General features: G+C 34.6%; 1 protein-coding gene across 2 annotated transcripts; it reads left to right on the forward strand.

Moving 5' to 3' along the window:
• LOC18614476 (protein VASCULAR ASSOCIATED DEATH 1, chloroplastic) lies at positions 2208-9470 on the forward strand. 2 transcript variants are annotated; one of them, XM_007052255.2, is made up of 18 exons: positions 2208-2554; positions 3277-3336; positions 3774-3824; positions 4044-4109; positions 4230-4325; positions 4461-4562; positions 5283-5383; positions 5502-5653; positions 5891-5931; positions 6043-6130; positions 6282-6368; positions 6625-6679; positions 6853-6919; positions 7579-7678; positions 8155-8228; positions 8321-8360; positions 8470-8771; positions 9045-9470. In XM_007052255.2, exons 1-18 carry the CDS (start codon positions 2357-2359, stop codon positions 9291-9293), a joined length of 1929 nt encoding a protein of 642 aa, XP_007052317.2. In that variant the 5' UTR covers positions 2208-2356; the 3' UTR covers positions 9294-9470. The 2 variants fall into 2 exon arrangements, with proteins under 2 accessions (XP_007052317.2, XP_017969580.1); XM_018114091.1 differs by having other exon boundaries at positions 8167-8228.

A 10628-nucleotide genomic window follows, 5' to 3' on the forward strand; every position in this document is an offset into this window, starting at 1 on the left:
TCTATCCGATTTGGAGATGCACTCACCGAATTTTGGGAAAAAGGTGTTGGGGGTTTCAATTTCATTGAGATTTTTGGTTACCCAGTTCACACAAAGTCACCCCAAAAATATAAAGATGCGAATCCTATAACACACGACAAATATTTGGTCAAAATAATTTAATTAAAAAAAAGAGGGTGACATGGCACAATAGGTGGATGATGTGGATCATGATTGGGAGACTTTATTTATTTTTTGGAGCCGATGGTCACGATCAATTAGACAAGTTGTCATGTGAGACTCCAATCCCATGAAAGTTTAGAAAAAAAAAAAAAAGACTTAGTGATTAAAATGATTAGCTCCAAATATTATATTCACTGCCCACATTGAAAAATGTGGGGGTCTTAGCAAAAACTTGTTCTCTCTCTCTCTCTCTCTCCCTTTGCTTTTTTGAAAAAGAGCAAATTGGGTAGGTTTGAAAGTGTGTGGATTTGTGAATATTTTGTGTATTGGAATTAGGAAAAGGGGGAGGGGGGGCAATCTAAAGTTGGTTTCTTTCATGATTCCTTTTCTTACTTCAAGTTTGGTCCACACCCAAAGCTTTCTTTTTTTTTTTTGGGTGTTTTCAGTGGCTTCTTCTCAGGTGTTACCTGTAAATCCTGCACTAAATGAGGAGCATATGGCTTACCTTTTTGTTGGTGGTGGTGGTGATGGTGAGAGAGGGGGAATGGGTGTTTTCTAGTACTAAATTTTTAATTATATCCCATTCCATGAAGTCACTTTGATTCACAATGACTTGCCTTGGCTTAAAAAAGAGGATGGAAATCACACAAGTACCTAGATTTTTTTACCCTACCAAATGATTTGAACTACCAAACAAAGACATAGGTTGGTAACTTGGTCTAGTGTGTTCCTATGACTTGCCTTTTCCAATTAGAGGTAAAGTTAAAGTGCTCGAGCTACTACGAAGATACCGTTCACATCAACTACACAATAATATAAGTTATATGTTTTGTAGTTATTAGTTCAGTAAAATCTTTGTATTAAAAATTCATATTTAGTTATTTATCGTTACATGTCATTCCAGAATCAATGTATAGTCTAATTTATCGTAACTTGTTACTATAACACAATGGCGTGTGCAATAAAAGTTAGGCTATGAGTGATAGGTATCTTGATTTAAATCAATCTAATATTGATTGAGTTTCAAATATCATTGACTTGATAATTCTTCGAATCTAAACAATTGGTCATTCAAACTTTGAGTTTAGGGTTCGATTTTTAATTTATTGAATATTTATATATGACTCATTGGGTACAAAGTTAAGTTTGCAATTAATTAAAGGGAGGAATTGAGCTAAATCTTCCTATTATTTAGCTCAACTCCCACTTAATTACAACCACACAAATTCTTGGTAGTGCTAAAAGCAAAGACTTCCTGAAAATGGGGACAGGGCCCATGAATGGATTGAGAATCGACCTTAATGGTGGGGACCCAATGGCCCAATTTTAGTTTGAATAATGGCAGTTCTTGGTCCAAACCGTGGCCCACCGTCCTGACCCATCGTCTAGTAACGAGAACAAAAGGTATCTATATAAAGTGTTACAAATTATTAAATATTTAAGCAAAGAGTTATACCATCCATCTATTTTTTATTTATCATTTCGGACACCAAATTATTACCCTAAAATAATTTTTAATATATGATTATTAAATAAATTTATATTTAACACATCAAGTTACGGATTTTATATATTATCAATGAATCAAACATTGATATCTCTTTAATAAATAAAATTAAAAATAAAAAATCTTAAAAATAAATATTCATAATGAATTAAATATTGATATCTCATTAAATTTTGAGACTCTTTATAGATAAGTACTTATAATTTTAAACTTTTACCTTTTTGTATCTATGATATTATGGTTTGTAATTAAGTGATAACATAACGTGGTATAAATTTTTTATTAAATTTCAAAAAAGCAAATCTCATAGAAGCCCAATTAAGAGCATAATCGAGTCCACTACCAAAAGTGGGCTATCTCGGCCCAAAAAGAAGAGGTAAAAAAAAAAGTGTTTTGACTCCGGCACGTGGTACAGTCTACCAGTGGGACCCAGAAGTTGTCAGTTTATCTGCTCAGTAATACGCCACGTGTAAAAAAGTCAACGTCTCCCCTTGAAGACTTGGCGTGGCGGTGAAATTGACTGCAAAACATCCACGCCTGTGTGCTTCCGCTTTCAGTCCCTTTTAGTTTCCCTCAACGACCCCTTTCCTCTTCACGCTTCCTTCTTTTTGGGACTCTATCCCACCAAAAGAAAACAACCGGAAGAACAGATCTCCGTCTTCTCTCTTTGGTTTCTTCCTTTCTGCTATGGCAGTGGCGTCTGCTGCCGCCGAGAGGATCGATCTGCCGAGGCCACCCATGGATCCTTCTCTTTCGAAATTAGCTTCCGACGTCGTTTCCGAATCTTCAACTTCGCCTAACGCTTCGTCTCCCGCCGGCACGCCCGATCGCAACGACCCTTCCAGTTCTTCGCCTAACCTTAATTACAGAGATGTTGAAACTCAGGTGCCCTTTTCTATCACTCTCTTAACAACTTATTCATTTCGCTTCTCCGTTCACAAAAGTTAGGAAAGAAAGGCGAGAAAGGGATTTGTTTTGAAGTTAATTTTGGCAATTCCTGATGATTATGCGTGAATTCGAAAAGAAATTACCAGTGTGTAGGCATATTTACTTTCATAAAACTTTCTGTTATCAGGAATCTGTTGAAGCTTTCTTGTTTTCATGGTTAAAATTCTTAAATTAGTCAATGAAAGTTTGGAGCGGTTTCGGCATCCTAAGTAACATGGACCATCTCGATTAAGCCTTTAAGTGTCAACTTTATGGTACAAGTATAGTTTAAGGTGTGAGGCATTTTAACTTCTCATCTATCGCATGGTGTATCTCACTAGGAATTATGGCTATTGCTAAAGTTAGAAATTGTTGCTAGCGAAAATAAATTATAGTTGCCAAATTTATGTACGTTGAATGCTTTGAAGGGACCGATAAGGCAGTGAGCTCATGGTTAGTAACCAATAAGTTGTTAAGGTAGCTGTTTTGCAACATGCCCAATTGAAAATAAATGTGGAATAATGTTTAATTGGTGTTTTGGAAAAAGGAAATGTGATTTATAAATATCTTAATCTAATAAGAGATTTAAATGAGGATGGCCTTAGAAGATAGTTAACTCATGCATAAGGATGATGTAAAATGACACCTTAATGGCTAAATCTCATGCTTTTGAGTTTCAGTCTGCAGCAGCATTAAGGAGTGAAGAATACCGCCAACTGTTTAGGCTTCCAGCGGAAGAGGTGAGTGTCTTCAGTCTGACAAGATTACTAGCTGTTAGCAATTCTCTATTTGTCTTCTTTTCATTTTGTTTTGACATTTTCTGGCTGGTAAATGCTAGAATTGTTTCTCATGATTGATGTGAAAGATATACCACCAGTTTGTAGTTAAGTTAAACATTCATGTAGAACATACACCATGCCAAGAATATTTTTATTTTGTTTTTGGCCAAAGATTGAAAATGCTTGTTTGTGCTCTCCCTTATACTTTAGATTCTAAATGGTACCTATTGTCCCCTTTAAACTCTTAAAAACATTTTTTCTTTGAAGTTTAAAAGAAGTGAGCGCCTTTAGTCTCTAGTCTGTTCATGATCACTAGGTGCTAGCAATTCACTTACATTTTAGACTTTTAATAATATCTATTGTAGTTATTAAACTTTTTCTTTTTCCCTTTGCTGCAGTTCCTTGTTCAAGATTTTAATTGTGCATACCAAGAGAGTATCCTTCTTCAGGTAATCTAGATCTTTACAATAACCTTCTCTGTCTTGAAGTTTCATGCTTTTACTTAGATGATTAGTTTAGTCTGTCGCATCTAGTAATTTTTTATCAATTTTTTGCTCAGTACATCACCTTACCTTCTTTTCATCAATCTCTAGGGGTGGGGGTAATATTCTTTGAATACATAGTGGCTTTAAGGTCTAATTTTATTCTCCATTTTATGCTTGATGCAGGGTCACATGTACCTCTTTGTTCGTTATCTTTGCTTTTATTCCAATATATTTGGATTTGAAACAAAGGTATTCCTCTAACGTTGGTTATATTGTTTGTTTTTCTGCGTCCTATTTTCTTGGCAGCTTTTACAAGTTTTACACAACAATGATTATGATCTTGTAATATTTTACGGGCATGTTTTTCAGAAAATAATTCCCTTCAATGAAATTACAAGTGTTAAAAGAGCAAAGACTGCAGGAATCTTTCCTAATGCAATAGAAATTTTTGCTGGAGGAAGAAAGGTAGTAGTACTGGACTTGCATTGTTTTGTCTATGTGCCTGTTTAAACATTTGCATTCTGTAAAAAGTAGTATCCAAGTTCTGCTTCACTTATGAATCTCAGTGAAATTACCTGACTCTACTTGTTGATTTGGCAGTACTTCTTTGCGTCATTCCTATCTCGTGATGAAGCTTTCAAGCTCATTAATGATGGATGGGTGCAGCATGGTAATGGAGCCAAAGAAATTAGAGAGCAACAGGTATTTTAATGTTTCACAGCTTATTAGTAGCTGCATTTAGAATATTATTAGAAGTCTTAAGACTTTTCTGTAAGCATTTCTGTATATTTTCTTTATATCATAATTAGATCATTCATTTTGAAGAAAAATATGTCATTGAATAAATGGAGCAGTATTCAATATTTTGTTTTTTAGGTTGTTTAAAATATATGATGCACTTATTTCACTTATTTCACATGTTTTCTTTATGGCATTGAATAGGGTTGTTGTCATCTTACAATAGGCAAATCATTAGGCATGCAGTGAATATGGAATACATCTTTTCATAATCTTTCTTGATACATAGCATAAACGCACACCTTAACGTATACTTTCATTAGTGCTTCATTTAGAGGTATTTTGTATCATATACTGATTTATTAATCTTGTTTTTCCTTTATCTTTATTCTTCCATATTATCCATAAGAATTTTGTGGAGATTTTCCATTTCATTCAACAAAATTTAAGACATTTAGAGGATGTACAGTGAAGCTTGGAATCTTCTGTTAAACTTTATCCATCACATTTGAACCTATGTGTATTGCACTCTTTCACTCTTTTCTTTTTTATATATGTCTTTTTTGTTAATTCATTTTTCCTGATTGAAATGTTGTGAAAACTTTGAGGTTCATAGCTTAGTTATAGCAAATTTCATATTTTCCACCATTGGTTGTTTTCTTATACTGGTTGAATTTATTGTAGGAACCCATGTCTGAGTCCAGCAGCCAAGAGAATGGATTTGTTGCAATTGAAAAGGTCAATAGCTCCAAAAACCTAATAAATGACATGGAATCTATAGACAGGTATTTGTTACGGTCAGCATGGTTAGGAGAACTTTCTTGTGAATTCATCAGAGTTTTGTTTTTTTGTTTTAAACTTTTACATATGTGACTTATTCCATTTAACTGCATGTTTATACAGGGATGAGGATGTTCCCACTTCTAGTGATTCTAAGCTTCCATCCAATTCGGAAAATGATGCAGAAGCAGGTCCTGAATCAGTTATAATTACCAGGTCTTCAGCTTCGGCAGATACTTGTTCCTGGAAGCCAGAGAACTGTGATGCGCCAAAGGGTATGATAATCCTGTTTCGTGTTGTGACTTTCTCAGGTTCTACATATTATTTCATTTTGAGTTCATCATTTCTAGTTGTGGTTGTCTTGTAATTTTTTTTTTCACACTTTGCTGCATACTGAGTTCCTTGATTATTCAGGGTTTAGGGTGGAATCAACATTTATTTTTTTACATGGTACCAAACTTTTGTTTTTGTCTATGTCATGATATTCTGAATGGGCTGTTTCTTGTCTGCAGTTCCTGAAGATTTTACCAAGGTTGCAGAAACAAAGTTTCCGGTAGTAAATTGTGAAATCATTTTCCTTAAAGTTCTACCATATTGTAAAATATTTATAACATTGGTATGTTCTTAATTTGTTCTGAAGTCAGTCACATTTCTTGTGCTGCAGATTAAGGTAGAGGAGTTCTTCAAGTTATATTTTTCAGATAATGCTGTTAATTTCATTGAATCTTTTCATAGAAGATGTGGAGATAAAGGTAGTCTGCTCTGACCTTTTGAGGAATTATAAGTTCTAAATATGCATTTTTAGTTTATGTTTGTGGTAAATGTTTTGATTATATCTTGTAGTAAAAGATGTCATTTTCTGTACCTGTGCCTTCATGTCTAGTAAATGGTTATTTTTTGCAGAATTCAGGTGCTCTTCATGGTGTCCTCATGACAAATTTGGACATGTTCGTGATGTGTCATTTCAACATCCAATAAAAATATACTTTGGTATGATTTTATTATTATATGTCATCCTTTTGTCCCAGCATTATTATCCTGCTGAGATTAGCATTATTTCATATAATTATTATAATTAATTGAAAACTTTTTAAAATAAGGGCAAGGATAATTGTAATGGCACAAAAACTTATTTGTTTTTCATTTTTTTTTTTGTGATGGATGTAGTATTGGTATATGTGTATGTCATTTTAACACTTTCTTGACTGGGTTTCTTTTAGCATTAATATTTTCTGTTTCAATCAAGGTGCAAAATTTGGTAGCTGCCAGGAGACCCAGAAGTTTCGAGTTTACAGAAACAGGTTGTTACATATTTCCTTGGTGGTGCCTTGAATGCTATTATAGAGATGAAGTCACTGTTTATTATTATTTCTCATTTTGAAGGGATGCACCCTTTTTGCATCTCCTTTAGATATTTTATATTCTTTTCTTATTCTTGTATATATCCTGACAATATGACTTTTACTTTGTACAGTCATCTGGTTATGGAGACATCACAAGAGATCAATGATGTACCTTATGGTGATTATTTCCATGTAGAGGTACAACCTAGACCTGAGCCCCTTGATATGCTTTAACGTGTAAAGTGTTCTTCATCCCTAGTTGGTAAGTGTGGTTTTAGCCATCTAGGCATAAATTATCCTGATATACTTGAGCAGATTATGGGGGCAAAATTGTCAGAAATAGCAAGGAAAGTTGCACTCAAGCCCTTCAAATTGAGAACTAAAACAAAAGCTTGATGCCACGTCTACATCTTGTTGGTCTATCTATGTGCAATATTGGAGACAAATTTGTCTCGTGTATGAAAAAGTTTAGGGTGGTAATTTCTCTTGAGCCAAAGCTTGGCTCACCCAGGTTTAGTCATATGGTGTTGCAATTTGTTAGGCTACTGCAAAGGCCAGGGTCAAAAAGAGAACAGTAAGAAGAAAACAGGGATGACTTGAGCAAAAATAATATGAGCGGGACAGGCCATCCCAAGGAATTTGAGTTAAAATAACATAGTAAAACTTGTGAGGATGCTGAACATGAATACTTCTAAGCCATGGAAATAGGTCACTAACACCATTGTCTGCAATCAGTTGTTCTGAAAGCTTTCTTATTGGTTTGTGCAATAATAATTTGTTTCTGTTCTATATGTGATGCTTCTAGTTCAGTTGAAATCTTTCTGATATGTGCTTGAAAATGCTGTGTATCCTATCAGGGGCTTTGGGATGTAGAAAGGGATATTGATGGCCCTCAAGAAGGCTGCATTTTGAGGGTTTATGTGAATGTGGCTTTTAGCAAGAGAACTGTTTGGAAAGGTTTGGCTTTGTTGATGAATTTCTAGTTTATGATGTGTTTTATAAATTTCTTGTGCTGCATCTTTGTATTTTGAGGTGCTGAGCTTCTCTTCTTGTGGTTCCTTTTACAAATTCTTATGTTTTCATGTCTTATCTTATAATTGCGTGGAAAGTTTTATTTAACTTTAAATTAATTTTGTGGAAGTGCCAAAAAGATATTTTCTTTTAGAACGAAGTAGATTATTTATAGTTAAGTTGAGGAAGGACTTATTTGAGATGAAATCTAGAATTCCTTGCAACAATGGAGATCTTAAGGGCAAGATTTTTTTGTGTTTCATCTCAATTGTTTTGATCTTGTAAACTGACAGTCCTTTATCCTTTGAAGATGAGCTGAGAAGGATTTATGGTTTTTTTTTTTTAATAGATCACTAAATGGACTTTTTGCTATTATGTTAATGATTATATTTCTTATAACTTTCCCTTTATCTGATGCCAAGCATATGGTACAGGGAAAATAGTGCAGTCTACTGTGGAAGAATGTCGAGAAGCTTATGCAACATGGATAGACATGGTATTAGTATTATCGTTCTCCAGTATTTTTATGTTTATATTGTAAAGTTTATTTGAACATTGATCTAGAAAACTTTATCATTAATGTTTCAGGCACACGAATTGTTTAAGGAGAGCCTTGATAAACAAGGAGGTTTGACCATCACATTGTTTTTTTGAAGAATTTCCTCTAATGATGTTTACGCTTTGGGCAGTGATGCAGATAATGGAATTACTGACTTAACTGCTTTTGTCTCAAGCAGGGGTAGATTCTTCTAGAAGTTCAGCTGAAAATGGTGAACTCCAAATCGAAAGGGAAGTGGCAACCAAGGAACCTTCAGAAAGATCTCATAACTTGAGTGATACAGTTAGGACATTGCGAATGTCTGATTCGCTGGATGTTAACCAACGAATTGGCACTCTTTTGCAAGGAAGTTTGAGTAGTGCTTCATCCATCGCATCTTTGTTAAGAGAGTTTGTGAGGAAATCCTACTCATACTTGACAAGCCAAGGCCATATTTCACTAGTCTTAGCTGTTGCCTTTGCTGTGATCTTCCTGATGCAGGTTGATGCTCCCAGTTCAACTTGTTACCTTCATTATAATTCATCGGTAGATTAAGTTAATTTGGTGCGACGATCAAATTTACTCCTTGATTATCGTACTCGTAGCTATGTTCAATAACAAGTCATTGTAATATGGACTTGTTCCAAGAAGCTTTCCTCTCTTGCAAACTGATCAAAAACCTACAGTTTGATTTAGATTTTTCATATCCTATTGTCAGATCCTTACAGCTCGCATTCTTCTTTCCCTTTTTTTGTTGATCTTTTTTAACTGCAGGTGAGCATTCTTGTGCTACTAAGCAGACCGCAACACATTCATGTGAGTTATCCGGCAGAGTCTACAGGTGGCATGGGTGGTGGAGCCGGTGAAAGGCCAACCGAAGCTGTGGCGTGGTTAGAGAAACGGATGCATCACCTTAAGGAGGAGATGGTCATGGTCGAAGCTCGGTTAGAGAGGATGTGGCATGAGCACGCTGCTTTAAAAGCACAGTTAAAAGAACTGGGGTACCCAAAGAAGCATAGATAAACATCTTGTATATTTTTCACATAAAATAAAATATTTCCATAGTAAATCTTACATTCTTTTCATAATTCTGTACGTAGATGCCTGTAATTGAAATCTGAAGATGATAAACCGCAAGGTTACTTGTCATACCATGATCCCTACTGTTTGAATTATAAATAACAAAATTCAATTTCGTACGTTACCATTACTGCATTTGTCATATCAAAGAATCTCAAAGAATTCCCAGTTACACGAGACCAACCGTAGTTGCCATCGGCTCATATTTTAAGTTCAAAAAATGTCTATTAGATGAAAGATCTTTACATATTTAAAATCGTTTCATTTTTTATTAACATGATTGATGTGAGATTTATGATATTTTATTTCATTTAATACTGTCACGGTTCATTTTGGTACGGATTTACAGTTAGTAATATGATTTATTATTTAAAAATTTAAAACTCATTTCATCTTTTAATGAGGTTGTAGCTCCTAATATAGTTTAAATAAGTAAAATAACTCTTTTAATCAATCACTTTGGAGTCAAAAACAATTTCTTAATCAATTACCTTTGAGTCAATTTTTGATTTAAAAATTAACGTAATTTCGTTTTTAAAGATAATATTTTTATGTAAATTATATTGTCATTTTCAGTTCAAAGTGAATCTCAATTTTTTTTTTTTTGTTAAAAGCATAAAGTTGACATTTAAGTTGAGTAAGCGATCAATACTCATGCATTTTGAATCATTTAGCATTTGAATCAACGATTAGGACTCAAGCTGCTTTCGATGCCAGGCTTTCAGCTTCAAATTTCATTGGGAGACGTCTCCACCGACTGTCAGACCTCAACCAGTATTCCTATAGCAACACGGTTGTTCTTCCCATAACCTTCGTCCCTACAATACATGTTCTGACAATGACCAGAGGGAGAACGAAAGAATGAATGAATGAATGTGTGTTAGCGTAAGTGGAAAAACCCTTTTACACAGATGGAGGAGAAATTAAGAACGTAATAAAACTACAATTTTTGAGGCATGTTCCACATTGGGGTTTGCCATTGGTAGTCATGAAAAGCTGCTCCAATGGGGTTTGCCATTGGTGGTCATGAAAAGCTGCTCCAATGGTGGGACAACATATATGAAGCAACAAGCTTTTGATTTAGAAAGAGTTTCTGACGCTGCAGCAAGCTTGATCAGCTTCGTCAATTCGGATTTGTTGTGAACCAACCGTCCATATATTCTGCCATGGCATCCACGTTTCAGGATTTCATTTTTTTTTTTCCTTACTCGGACGAGGTCTTTAAATTGTGAAACACACTTTCTATGATTTGAAAATGTTTTTGCACTATGAATCTTT

Source organism: Theobroma cacao, chromosome 1, assembly GCF_000208745.1.
Source record: "Theobroma cacao cultivar B97-61/B2 chromosome 1, Criollo_cocoa_genome_V2, whole genome shotgun sequence".
Classification (NCBI taxonomy): domain Eukaryota; kingdom Viridiplantae; phylum Streptophyta; class Magnoliopsida; order Malvales; family Malvaceae; genus Theobroma; species Theobroma cacao.

Coding starts and splice junctions, on each gene's coding strand:
- LOC18614476 (XM_007052255.2), top strand. CDS start 2,357: ATGGCAGTGGCGTCTGCTGCCGCCGAGAGGATCGATCTGCCGAGGCCA. Junction 6,131..6,281: donor TAGAAGATGTGGAGATAAAG/GTAGTCTGCTCT, acceptor TATTTTTTGCAG/AATTCAGGTGCTCTTCATGG. Junction 8,772..9,044: donor CTGTGATCTTCCTGATGCAG/GTTGATGCTCCC, acceptor TTTTAACTGCAG/GTGAGCATTCTTGTGCTACT.